Source organism: Apus apus, chromosome 13 (assembly GCF_020740795.1).
Source record: "Apus apus isolate bApuApu2 chromosome 13, bApuApu2.pri.cur, whole genome shotgun sequence".
In the NCBI taxonomy this organism is placed as follows: domain Eukaryota; kingdom Metazoa; phylum Chordata; class Aves; order Apodiformes; family Apodidae; genus Apus; species Apus apus.
The window spans coordinates 5,052,759-5,067,144 of record NC_067294.1 but is presented as its reverse complement, the minus strand read 5'-3'; the positions used below and the strand labels follow the sequence as shown (position 1 = coordinate 5,067,144).

The 14,386-nt window shown below is 41.3% G+C and overlaps 1 protein-coding gene across 1 annotated transcript in view; it reads left to right on the top strand.

Moving 5' to 3' along the window:
* Positions 1-14,386, top strand: part of ADAMTS2 (ADAM metallopeptidase with thrombospondin type 1 motif 2) — a 177,592-nt gene that overhangs the window by 123,564 nt on the left and 39,642 nt on the right. Inside the window, exon 5 of the mRNA XM_051631361.1 lies at positions 5,228-5,311. Coding sequence (XP_051487321.1) covers positions 5,228-5,311 — 84 coding nt within the window. The remainder of the gene's footprint in view (positions 1-5,227; positions 5,312-14,386) is intronic.

The following is a 14,386-nucleotide window of genomic DNA, read 5'->3' as shown; positions in this document are numbered from 1 at the left end:
CGATTTGAAGAGATCACCATATTTATTGCATTGACACCACACCCCTATCCCTTGTAGTAATAAAATAAATGGATCTGCTTGATTATTTTATGATACTGTAGTTGATTTTATTAAAGTCATCTTGAGCCAGTAATTCAGAAACATACAGAGTATTTTGCTGCAAAGGTAATTTACAGTGTTTAGAGAAACTTCTCAGAGTTTCTGAGCAAGAATGAGGAGTTCCAAGAGCCTAAGGGAGGAACTAAGAAAAATAAATTAGTCATGAAGTCAGAAAACAAAGTCTATGACCTTTCTAAAGCCAACGTTACAGCCGAAGATGAGATAGAGACCTGTAACATGAAGCTACCTAGTGTCTTGCCAACACATCTGCTCTGGGAAATGTTTTTCATTTTGATCAGAAGCAGCTTACTTGGACTTGGTAACATCTACTGACTCTCACACCAGGGAAGGTAAATCAGGGCTCGGACTTGTGTTTGCACACAAAATGCCAGATTCTTATCTCCGTTGCGCAGTGTACATTGCCAAGCTCTTCTAAAACTGCCTGTTTCCTGTGGTTTTGGGCAGAATGATGATTGTTTTCCAAATCTGAGATTACAGTTTGACCTTTAAGTTTCATATGTGTTGTGTGGTTTCATGATTCTTTTTTCCTTGTGACACTCAACAGATTTCAGAGAAAAGAGCTCCTCTCTGAGGAAATGGGGAAATGCCTTGCAAGGACTAGAAAGGGAGACTGGGAGCCCTGGATTTTGCCTGATGACTTTCTCTGTGTCCATAGTTTATCCTCCCGAGGAATTGATGTAATGTTGTTCCTGTAGGATTAAGATGAAGCTTTGGGAATGTTAGAAATGTTAGTTTGGGATCTTCAAAAGCATAAAGGAGGTGATGAATATTGAAGAGGATAGTGGTGTTTGAAGTGAGAACCCGGAGCAATAAAGTGAGAGAGGAACGTTTTTGGGAGGGTTGGATTACAGAAGTTTGTGCTTCATATCCACCATGACATTTCTGGTTCCTATTCTGTAATTCAAAACAGCCGTTTCTTACAGAAATAGACAATCGCTGGATGCCCACCAGCCACTGAGGCTTTGCTGCAGATAATTATGATTTGTTGAATGAGCTGCATCTCGGGCTGGGCTCAAACAATGTCTTGTCAGAGCTTGGCCGTCCCATGGGGAATGCACTGATGCTCTCCAGCTCCTCCACTATCGCTCTGGCAGGGATCCACACGTGGTCCCTGCTCTGCCCAAGAGCACGTAGCCATCAGGAGTTCTGCAACTGGAGTTACATTGGCTGTTGGATGATCAAAGAGCAGGCTAATTTGCTTGGATGGATCAGCAATTTATGGTGACTGAAAAGCCAGATGCACAAACTGTGTGGTTAGATATGCCCTCTGATGGCTGCTGGAGCTGGGTCAGATCTATTTGAGGCTGATGGTAGCTGGAGGTTGAAGCTCTGAGATGTCCACCAGGCGTGTGTGCTGAGGAGCCCACAGGAGCCATGCTCACCCAACCGTGCTCCAATGCCCGGAGCCTCAGAGGCAGCTCCACAGGATGAGCTCAGCCCCCAGGATTTATGGTTCAGTGGGATGGAGCTGTGTTGTGGTGAAATGGGCTGTCTTTTGCACAGCAGATACTAACAGACTTTGCAAGGCTGGGAACTCCTTCAAACTGCATGAATGAGTTTACCCATGACTTGCCAAAATACACACATTCTTCTTTCTCCTCTTGTGCATTGGTTTAATTAGATGTTCAGGGAACACCTGACTTTCCCTAAAAGTCATGCCAGCTCTATCAGCAGGTAACCTCCTCTGCACCAAGACTACCCAAACTGCAGGTTGCTCATTACCATTTGTGTTACAGCAGGTTTCAAAATTCCCCTTTAGGGTTGGGTCTCCCTTTGCTCAGTAATAAAAACTTTGTGGTGCTTCTTTTACAAAGCCTGACATCTCACAGATGCTTACTCTGTCTTTAGTTGGGGTTTTTTGGTGTATTCCACAAGCTTACTGTGCTGACTTGACACTCGCTCAGGGCAGAAGAATTATAAAATAAGCAGAGAGGGCCAGAAGAAAAAAAACAAGTCTTTGTTTTACTTATGTAGCACCAATCTGTGCCAGCCTGATTTCTAAACAGAAACTTTAAATAGAAGTGCATGTTTTGCTTTGATTTTAATATCCTAGAAAAATAAACCAAAGCTATCCCAAAGTAGTTTGGGAGCTACAATTGCTTGATGAAATTCTCTGTACGGTGTCCCACCATGCTTGGAATTCCTTGAGATTTACCCAGCCCTCTTCATCACCCTCTGTAAATGCTGAACCACTGTAGGAGATCTAGCAAGATCTAATGCGTTCAGGGGCTGTGATTTTTGGGATGGTCTCCATGTGCTTTCTTTTGGTCTGCAGCAACAAAATTTTAGACTTATTGAGGACAACAGGAGATGAACTAATTTTTCTTGTGTTATATGAACCAGGATGTCCTACTGAAGCACCTGGAGATGCAGTGTTGTAAAAGCACTGTGTCAATGTTTTCACACCTGTGTGTATTTTTTATGCAGACATTTGAACTTACGTATCTGTTGTCTGATTCTCTCTGCTTTGAAACAAACATTGCAGCAGTTGTGTTGGATGACAGCCTGGAGCTTTCTGATTTGACAGGCTGGTTGGTCATTTTGTGCCCTGTACAATGAGTTTAGCTCTGTTTTCTGTGGAAATAACAGGTGGGGATTTGGAGAATCAGAGCTTAGAGATTGTGGAGGCCCTTTTAGTGTGCATGCTTTTCATGAATGCTTGAAAGCACAGCATTCAGTCACTTGGATCTTGTGTCTTTAATAACTTCCTGAAACAAATAGGTGCAATTTAGACCATGCTGGGGAAAAAAAAAAAAAAGAAAAGCATCAATTTCAGTGTATTATCTCTGTGCAATGAGACACTACCAGGAAAGCCACAGATCAGCTTGGAGAAAGGCGCAGAGGATTCAATTCAGCTGCTGTGTGAAGAGGGGTTGGACTCATCCTTATTAATGAAACCAAGACCCAGGGCTCTGAATTGACCCACTGTCTTGCAGAAAATCCGGTATCCCAAGAGGACCAAGCAGCTTTTTACAGTGCTTGTGCTTTTCTGTTCATTCACAGTTTGTTTGTTAGATGTTATTTGCATGAACAAGTCAAACAGTGTTTCAGTTCTGTTCCATCAACGTTTTCAAGCCAAGTTTTGTCCTGGCAGGCAACAGCGATACGGTTCTGCTGTTACTCAACTATTGTTACAAGAGGCTTAGCTTAAATTCTGGAAGTTAATGAGAGAGTGGTGTGCAGCAATTTGGATTATGCTTTATTGACTAATTAAATACTTATTTACAGGCTGTGTTTACTGTCCTCTGTACACAGAAGTTTTTGTTCAGTACTCATTTCATGTATAGATAATTTACAGCTTATTTCAGCCTCATATCCTCGATGCGTATTCTCTCTTCCCACCACACACAGAGTGGGGCAAATTGGCACATAAGGGTGAAAGACTTTTTGTAAAGCAAAATGTATGTTTCTATTTTACCTCTTTATAATCTATGTTCAGTAGCAGCCCTCAAAGTAAAAGATTTTTTTAAAATACAGGAGTATAGAGTTAGTCTTCTAAAGTCTTATTTAGATGTGCAAATAAATGATCTGATTTCCAGTGGTGTTTACAAGGCAGATCTGAGCAGATCAGCTGCTTTACACTGCAATGAGAACAGGGGCACCAGAAGCCAGTCATAGCAATGGGCTCCTCACCCACGATTTTCCAGCCAAGGATCTGCTGCTCATCAACCACTAATGAGCCTGGATCCCAGACATCCCACGCCATGTTCCCCAGGTGCCTGGGCAGATGCCCTGCAGGGTGTGAATCTGCTCCTGGGGCCAAGATTCAGCCACCATCAGAGCAGGACATTCAGGACATTTGAAAACTTGGACTTGTACCAGGCATAAAGTGAGGTTCTTCTTTCAAAAAATACTGATAAACTGAATTAAAATTAACTATAAAATGTCAATGGAGATTGATTAACAAAACCTACACTGTATTTAATTTTAATTCTTTTTACAGAGATAAAAGATGGGCTATTGAAACTAGGGCTGGCTGAGGAAACAGGACACTTTGCTATGTTTCAAAGGAAAGGTTTTCTGAAAGTTACTTCCTAGCTTGTAATAAAGCATCTATTTTGAAGGAATAAATGAAATTTAGGTCAAGCCAGCAAAGCAATCCATTTCAGTGCAGCCTTTACCAGGGGAAAGAGGTGTTGGGAAGACACTTGCCTTGCAGGGAATCTCATCTGCCTTTTCTAATTTGTAAAGCTAAACTTCTGCTGTTTGGCTGAGTCTCATGTAGGCTTCAGCACCAAGTACCAAAATCAGCCTCTTCAACAGTTAGTATTTGCCTAGCTTGCTTGTAGCAGTGTTTCCTAAGTAATCTTTATACATCCACATTTAATTCCCCACTCTAAATATTTACAGTTCTCTTTTCAGTGTTCCTAGGATGAGTTTCCCATGTCCATGTTCAGTTATGTAGCAAGAGTATAACAGTTTTTAATTTGCTGGCATTTAGTAGCTTTTGTTCTGCTTGCAGAGTTTAACATTGATTAGTTTTGACACACAATAAAGCCAGCCCATGTGGCTGCCCATGCTTTTTGAGGGAGGTATATCCTCTGGTCAGGGTGATGTGATGGGTCCCAGATGGATGAGTTCCAGGGTGCAACTGAGCAGATCTAGCAAATTGTTCTCAAGGGAGATGTCCTGTCCCTCTGCTCACTCATCCCCTTCCCCATGCCAGGTGTTGCCCAGCAGCAAGCTGCTCAGGATTTTGTTTGGATTACTGGGCTCTGGGCCCCAGAGGGTGCACACAGCTGGGATGGAGTAGGGAGAGTTGGGAATCTTCCTTCTTAGCAGCAGTAGCTGTTAGATCAGCTCAGCTGCATCATGTATGTGCACCCTGACATGTGTATGTTTAGGTTGGCACTTAAATACCTGTTAATATGAAATCTCTGATGACATGATGATTTTAAATTATTTCCTGAATTATGGACTGTTGGGAGGCTGCAACAGAGTTAGAGGAGAAACCATTTCCCCTCACATTGGTGGGATTTCCCCATTTTGGATATGATCACAAAGTGATCTTTGGCTCAGTGACAGTGCATGAAAGGTACTGCTGCATCACTGCTTTCAGGGCTACTTGTTGCCAGCACCGTGGTTAAAGTGCTGAACTCTTTTGCAGGTCAATGAAATTTATCATGATGAGTCCCTGGGTGCTCACATTAACGTTGTCTTGGTGAGGATAATCCTGCTGAGCTACGGCAAGGTAAGTAAAGGGTAATTGAAATTGAGGGTATCAATATCTCTGAACTTCATTCTCTTATGAACAATGTAGTTACTGGTGACATGTATTGGATTTTTATTTTAATTCATGCATTGACCTCACCAGTCTATGAGTATAAAGAATTTTATGTTTCTCTGTATTTGCTCATGGTTTGAAGTTCACGTTTGAAATTATTTAAATTTCTTCTGGATTTTCCCTGTGTCTTTTTAAGCTGCTGTTTAGCTCTGGCAGTCTGTCTTTTCAGACTGGTTTGGAGCAATCCATGAAACGTAGTGAACCTGTTGGTTCCTAATGAAAATATGAGGTATTCTGCTAGAGCTGTGTGGAAGTAACAATAAACACAAGATCAGTTCTGCAAGATGCCGAGGGCTACGGCCTCATTCCTAGAACTCATTTAAACTTGGGCTTAACATTAATGGGACTACACGTGTGCCTAAAGTTAAGTGTGAGTCCTGTGGGATAGGGACCAGAAGGCAAGAGCTCTGCTGAGCACATCTGTAGTTAAGAATACCAAGGGTTCTCCTGCTGTTTCTATGGAAGGGATCACTCTTCAGGCCAAACTCAGGTAAAGAGGAATGAAACGCTAAATGGTTTTCAAAAGTATTGAACTGTTCAGTAACTGTGTCCTGTTTTGGCCAAATGTGCATCAAATTCCATGGAAACAGGAACAGGGAGTTTCAAGTATGGTGGTAAATGCTTTGGCTGGGGACATGTGATTTTAGTGCTCTGCTCACATTCGCCATTTTGTGATGCAAAATTCATGGTGTGTGTAGTTAATGGTAAACAGCAAAATAAGTGAAATATCTTTGTGATTGCTGCAATGGCAGCAATTTGAGGGATTGCAGATTGACTACTAATTCTCAAGAAACTCTGATATTGCAGTAGTGGTAGAAGCAGAATTAGCTCATGGGCCAGTCACTTCTTCTCTGTCCTTACTTTGTAAGTATTAGTAATTGTGATGCGTGTCCATCTTTAGCTCTGTAGATCTGCACCACTAGTCTGAACTCTGATACCTTCTGCTGATTTTCTGAGGGCAGACAATAGCTATGGTAGACCTCATTTCTACCTGGAGTGTCTTGATTTTCCTCTGAAGAATTTAGTGTTGTCTATTGATAATTTGAAAGTTACCGATTTTATATTAATCTTTAGAGAGGAGGGTAGGGTGAAGCATCGAATCTTCTTTCTTGTTTGGTCTCTGACCACATCACAAAAATAACAATTGCAAGTAGCACTGTGTAGTCTGCTTCTGGATTCTAGATCCCTAATCTGCAGTGAACGATGTGTTATTTCCTGAGTTATCCTGCTGGCTTCAGCAAGGCATAAAATGGAATGTTTCTAGTATCACGAGCTTGCCCTAAATAACCATGAAGATAATTTTTCTGGCATTTCTAGATCTGATTCTTATTTACATGAAAGGCAACTTATGGCTTTCTGAAAAAAAGTAAAATGAATGTAAAAGGTGTCATTTCAGAGCTCCTCCACCTGATGGTCTGGAGGCCTGCAGGCCCTGGCTGTGTAAGAATAAATTTTTTAATGTTCATATTTTAAAAGCTCCTGATCAGAGGAGTAGTACCAGGGAGAATGTGAGTAGGTTTCCCTTCAGAGGGTTGGGATTATTTACTAGTAGAAAAGCAGAGAGAAAAGTTGTACAACTCCTACTTTCTGAGCTTGTTCTAAGGCATTGGAACAAAACCTTCCATATTTTACTATCCTACTAAAACACACTAGCTGGAAGAATTTTAATGAATAAATATTCAAAGTACATAAAAAAAAGGAAGGGCATGTGTACAAGTTAAGGCAGTGAGTGCATGAATGAAGCAGCCTGGTTGGCTTCACAATGTGAAAATATTATTCCAGTCTTATTGGAGTGAGCATTTCTTTTGAAAGCATGTGGCTGATATCTTCAGATTTGCTTCACTGTAGGCAATTTATATATATTATCAAGGGTGCCATTTAAATAATCATAATAATTACATTATGGCTCTGTGATTGATGGAGTATGTACCATCAACATCAGGTTTATGACAGCACTCTGAGCTATTGCCAATTCTCCACCCCTGAGCACTGTATTGTGCTTTTGTTTTCAAAGAGGATTATATTATTTTATACTGTATGTCATCAGTTGATAAGAATAATATGGACAATATTTGAGTTGCATAGCAACCAGCTTTCCAGTGATTCTTGCTTGAAGGCACTCCATTCCTTGAAGTGCACTTATTTTTTAATGTTTTCTAACACAGACAACTGCACATTCAGAACTTTCAATAATCTCAGCAGTTGCATTAATTGCCCTGGTAAGATGGAAGAGGTTCCTTGGAGATCACATTGAAGTTACTTCAGGGGCAAAATTCAAAATATCAGGCACAGTTTTACTGAGTTGACACTTTGTGTAATTACCTCTGAAGTCAGACTGAGGGTAAGAGCTGCAAGGAGCACCAGGCTTGGGCGCTGGGATGTGTTTGAGGAGAGGCAGCATGTAGCTGTGTGTGTCTGGGGAAGGTGTGCTGAAGCCACCAGCTTTTTCCTGACTCCCCACTTTTCTCTTAGTACTTCAAACAAATGACCAACACCACCTGATGTACCAGAGGGGCTGATGTGAAGGCTTCAACCATGTCTGGCTGCTGCCTACTTATTTGCCTACTCCATCAACAGGACAGAAAAATGCAGCCTGCAAAGGCTGCTCCATATCTGTGGTGGCTTTGGAAGCTGCCATGAATTTCTTTGCTTTCTTTACATTGACTCCCCAAGTCACAGGCTTTTTTGATGTGGTGGGATACTGCAAACAAGGAAACAAAGTATATGTGCTGTGCTTTTTTCTTCAAATGAGAAAAAGATGAGCTGGCTTGTTTCTGCCGTTTTGACTTAAGTAGTAGGAGGATTGGTTCCAAATTTTGGAAACTGTGGATACATTTGAGATGAATAGAATTCAGCATTTGGGCAAATTATTCCACTTAGACCTATTTTGGTTGTAGCAGCTCTGTAATCCAGCTAGCTGTAAAATACTCAGAGGAATAAGCAAAGCAACCACTATCACCAAGTGCAGAGGAGGTGGCAAGAGATGAGCTGAGAATGGATTTAAAAGCCCTGACTGGTTATTATAAAAGTTTGGAAACATTTAAATCCTGAGCACAGCATAAAATCCTCTCATCGCCTCTTTGAGGTGCATGAATAAAGATAATTTTTCCCATTTCACAGCTAAAAAACCCAAAGAAGTTAAGTGTTCTTTTCCAAGGCCACACGGAAGGCCATTGGTAGGCTGGGAATCAGACCTCAGAAATTCCTGGCTCCAACCCCACGCTCTGACCATTGACAATGGTGACTTTGTGTGCAGATGAGCTGCCCTTGCAGAGCAGGAGAGAAAAGCACGCGCTGTAGCTGGGATGGGTGTAATTAAGACAGTTCTTGATGAAAGAATCCAAAATACTTTTGCAGGAACTGCTAGGGTTTCAATAAATGCAACCACCTCAAGATTTATGAGAGTTATTTCTTGGAAGATGAGAGCATGGCAGTGCAGGACAGCCCTGAACTCTCCTTTGGGGCAAACACACAGCTTGAGTCACCTGTATTCAGTCTGGAAGAGGGCGGGATAGGCTGAGGGATGCTGTGTCTGCTCTGTGCACACCTGAGAAGGCAACCAGTAGGGAGGGAAAGCTCATGTTAGGTATAAATCAGTGTTGGCCCCAGGACAAGTGGTTGTACTCTGGCCATGTGTTAGCTTGGTCAAATTGAAAGGGGAACCTGACCACGAAGGCAGAGAGCCTTTCTAAAAGATTAGGGGAGGGAAGAAAACCCAAATAGCTTGAAGGAAGAAGGTAGAATGGGGTGGATGCCTACAGTCTCATAGCACTGTTCAACTGAGAAGGATCTTTCAATTGTGTATGTCTGAGATGTCAGCAGAACTCCTGCTGCCTTCACTGGGACAAGACTTCACCTTCGATCTTTTCATAAAATGGTGCTCTCTTTATCTGCCATCTGACCTTTACAAGTCTGAGCTTGATGCAAGCAGGGAAGATGTTCTCAGTTCAGTCAGGATGAAAAGCGGTGGTTCAGTCTGAACTGGGTTCTGCTCTTTGTTTTCCAGAGGGTGGCACAGGTGACACAGCTGAGAAGGAAGGACAAGCCAGGTTTATTCCATAAGTCTGGTGTTCATCCTTATCATTTTGCTGTTGACCCTGGTTGGAGGGAAAGGGATGAGTGCTCCCCAGCCACCTCTTCTCCAGCCTCTCCTTGTATTAGAGGGTCAATAATGCGAGTTGAATATCTTAGTTTTTCACTGGCATTGGTGGGTGCAGAAGACCTCAAAGTATCAACAGGAATCAAGCCCTGATCTTACAGTGTGCTATACAAACGTGTCAGAAGATGGAGTTCTTGACCCCAAGCTTTGGCCATCTCCAGTAACCAAATCTGCACAGGCTGAGATGCAAGGTCAGAACCTACATATTTTAGAGTGTTTTGCCTGCTGTTCATATTTTTGCACAGTTTTCATATGTTTAGGGTGGAGGTGAAGATGAGAGGAGATATTATACCTTTTATTTTTTATCTGTGTAAATTGTTGAATTGCCTTATTTACATATTAGACTCATAGCTTATAATTTCCCAGTGTGGGTTTTTTTTGGGACATTGAAGAGAGAAGAGCTGGCTGGTAGCATAAGGAACACTTTGTATTCCTGATCTACTTACATTTATACAGAATTAGAGGCTGAAAAATGTTTACAAACTGCTGCCATAAGAAAGCTTTACAAAATCTTTGAATGCAAAATGACAGCTTGCTGAATGAACTATTTTTGTTAGTTCTGTTACCATAGACACTCAATAATGGTATTTATTTACTTTTGCTTGTCTTGTTCTGGATGAGAGAAGAATATAGAAGTTCTAATCCAATATGCAAGTGCTAAGTAGAAGCAATGTAAACAGTGTGCTTCTCGAAGAGTTTGCACATTTGAGAAGAGAAAGTCATATGTTGAATTGTTTCCCAAATGTGGGCACTGCTATGGTCCAACTTTTGCTACCATAGTTTGAAGCCTATCAAGTGAAGCACATTTCTCCTTCTGGATCTACTGAAGAGCAGCAGAGCCTTCTCCGTTGGTACTCTCGGAGCACCACCTAATGGATGAGTGAGGAAAGATCCTGTTTGGCAAGTTTCTGACCAGCCTAAAATTATTCTGTTCTTATGATCAAGTACCTGTTCTTCTACACCACTGCAAAGTGTACCCAGTTATGCCAGACGACAGATAAATAAAACAGTTGGTTAAGGAAAGCTGCCATTCTATGTGTGATTCCAGTCTGTCTTTCACATGTACTGGTAACTTGAAATCTCTTTAAATGTTTAGATAAATTAGAGACTAAATTTGCAGTTTTCTTTTAAGATAACATTGTATTTGAAATTGTTAAAGGAAAAACCCACATGCTTTCCAAACAATCTCCAGAAGTATTTGAAGGACCTTCTTGTCAGTTTCATAAATGACTTGTTCTTTAGGATCTTCATAATAGACAACTGAACATCATACTGGTAGCTTCCCAAAAGACAAGACAGGTAGCAAAGAAGGCTTGAAGACCTCTGTATCTATGTATGACTTTCAACCATTTCTTATGGCCCCGCCTTTCCTCTTTTTACAAATGGCAATTGCAACTCAGTTGTCTTCTATTTTTGTGTAGTTTTTTCTGCTGCTTCCATCTGGAGAAGGGAGAGATCAGGAAAGAAATTAAGGCAGAATCAAAAAAGAAGGAAAATGGAAGGCATTAGTAGACATTGAGTTTCCCAGAGCAAGGATCTCAGCTGGTTCTATAGGGCAGACTGTCCTTGTAACCCTCAGTAGTGTCTCCTCACATGGAGGATTTTCTCCTATCTGAGGCCTTTCCACTTTTTGGCCAACATCTCCATCTATTTCCATCAGCACTTCTCTGAAATGCCCACAGATTTTTTTTTTTTTGCTTTTCTTGCTGTAAGAAGGAAAGTTTTTCTTTCCATTGGCAGTTTTCCTGCTGATCAGCTGAGTAATGCTCTCCACAGGCCTGCTGTCCTGCTTGGAAAGAGGTACTTCCCAGCCAGGTCTGAGCTCCCAGCCAGCTGCAGGACCTGCATGTTCCTGGCAGTGGAGGCCCTTTGCTGGCCAACAGTAACACCTACACCTCTTCTCCATATGCAGCCTGCTAGCCCCCAAGCCTCCTCTGTTTGCTGTCTGGTAAAGAGGGATTTTACCTTTACTTACAGTCCTTATTGCTGTACACAGTTCATCTCTTTTCCTCTTTTTCCTTTTGCTTTCTCTATTTAATAAGGAGCTTTTCCGAGTCTGACAAAAGCTCCCCATTAACTTCCAACAGAAAATATGATCAAGTATTATCTGATATCTCTACAAGAATAATTTTTTGGCCAACTTCCTTCCAAAATGTATTACATCTGCTCTGTCTAGTAACAAGGTCTGCCTGGTTCCATGATTTTCTAAGCTCTTGCAGGGCAGCAGCATTTATCTTTAAAGGCAAGGCAGCTGAAAAAGTGAATAACAATGCAATATAAAGATGTGTCTGGCTCAGGAAATCTCTGACCCAAAGTCCACTGGAGCTTTGGAGGTTATTTGGAGGCAAATACTACACAATACTTGTACTCCTCTAATTCCCTTCCCTGGACATCCCATTGCCTGCTATGAGGAGAGGACCATGGCTTACGTGGCTCTTTGTCTGAGCAGGCCAATTGCTTAGCACAGTGAGGTTGACTCAGTTTCCTGGCCATGCAGTATTTTCTGCTAGTACTGTTGGAACCTTTCTGTTTGGAAGTCCTTGACAAGCAACAGAAATTGGGAATCCAGGTGAAAATTTGCTGGGAATCAAGGAGATTTCTCTTTTCCACTGAAGAAAGACAAGGTATTAGTGGCCAGATTATTTGAGTACTCAGCAGGTGGACTGAGTTTTTCCTCTTTGGAAGTTCTCCTCACTGACACAGGACCTCAACTTGCTATTTATATCTGTAGCACATGAACACTTAAAATAACTGACTGCCACTGGGTGCCTCGTTTCCCAACTTAAAGACCAATAAGGTTCAATTTTACATGGGCCACGTTTTTGATGTAAAATTGTGGCATTGGAAAAGAAGTCAGGTCATCAGCTGGAACACCTTTTATAGACTGGAATGTTCTCAGTTTTCCTTCTTATGCCAAAGGAACTTGCTTCATTTTTCACCTTGTGTTGAATGCAAAACCCCCCACAAAGCTCCGCATCAACCGGTTGGTTCTCCTTTTGTTTGCTTGAAGCCAAACTCTAAAATCATTGTTCTGATAAATAAACATTGAAATGCTCTTGGACTGAACCCGTGGTTTTGCTCTCACAGTGAACTTCAGCATATAGTGAAAATAGTTGTCAAGATGCCAACACAATGCCCAGACTGTGGGAGCTGCTGGGTGTGCTGTGGCAGAGCCACATGGTCCCTGGCAGACTCAATGTTCCTCAGACAAGCGCTGCAAGCTGCTGTGATAGTTCATTGGGAGGGGTTTAAAAGACATGGATGTGGTGCTTAGGAACGTGGTTTAAGCACGGGACTTGGTAGAGTTAGGTTATGGTTGGCAGAGTTAGGTTATGATTGGACTTGATGATCTTAAAGGTCTTTTCCAACCAGAAGGATCCTTTGTGTCTTTTTCTTCTGTGCTGATGCCTGCTGCAAAGGCTTCAGTTCAGAGGACATGGGACAGAGGTGAGCTTATAAACCAGTGGTTAACTAGATTTTACTGGGTTCTTTTAATATTCTGTGCTTATTTGATGATCATACAGGGGCTTCTTTGCAAATATTTGGAAACCCTTAAATGAAGCACATGCTGATAGCACATATTTGCTGTTTGTTTTCTGCTCGATGCATCATCTAGGATGTGATGATTTTAATTTGGTAGAAGGTACAGAGGAGGTCACGATGAGACAATGAACGATTAGCAAACGATACACGTGACTGGAGATTTTTCAACTTAATTTGGCAGGTCTCTTTGCATTTTGCATCTTACAGCAAGATTTCTCACTGGGCTCCTTGAAGGGATTAATTTCTTTTGTGGAGTTTTGGAGAAATGAGAACAAGGTGGAGATGATTCAGATAGGGGATTTTGGTTTGCTTGTTTGTTTTTTGTTTTACCACTGATGGATGTTATTATAAACCTCATCAGTGGTCCAACCTTGTTTAAATGAGAAGGATTTCTGCTTGAAGAGCCAGGATTTTACCCTATAATAGTCACTCAAAATTTGTTTGAGTCTGCTTTTATAAGTATACAATGATGCAATAAATGCACCACAACTGTCCCACCATTTTATTACTGTTATTAGTTCAATTTCAAAGGGAATTATGTCTGGAAGCAGTATGATCCAGTGTGGGATTATATTACAACTTTTTAATTCCGCAGTGGTATTAGAATCCAAACTGTGCCTCTATTTGGTTTGTTAACTTGTTTTTCTGAACATTTGCAGAATTAAAATATTCCAGTTTTGCCAAAAATCAGACCTCAGTTTGGCAGACTTCTTTTATCAATTCCAGTTGTTCTTCCACAACCCTTTGAGGATTTTTTGTGTAGTCAATACTCTGTGCACTTCATCATGCACGTCAAATACCTCTGTACTTAAACACAAACTATAGTATTTCTGTCTTAGTTTTGGCCCAGGCTAATTTTGTTCTACATTAAGTATTTTGGAGTGCCAAATGCTTACAGTATAGCATCTCAGTTGTAGTGGTTTGTGTTATGATTACAGTGTTGTCATGGTAATATAATTTTTACAAATGAAAAGCCAGGGTTCACATAATGTAGTTCTTACAAATCCTGAAAGGCCTGGGATAGGTCAGTTAGTCATATATTTTATAGCATCCCACATACAATAACCTTTTTTAAGTCCTACAAATGCACAGTGTTTAGTAGAATTAGTTGGCAATTCTTTAAAAAGTACTCATTTGAAAAAAGGCAAACTTAGTCTTTGTATTTAAAAACATCTTTCACATTTTTGTTCAAGAGAATTGTCCTTTGCACTGCAGCTACCATCTCATTTGAGTCAGCTAGGCTGTGTCTGCTCAGCACCCCTGGGATATGCAGTTTATGG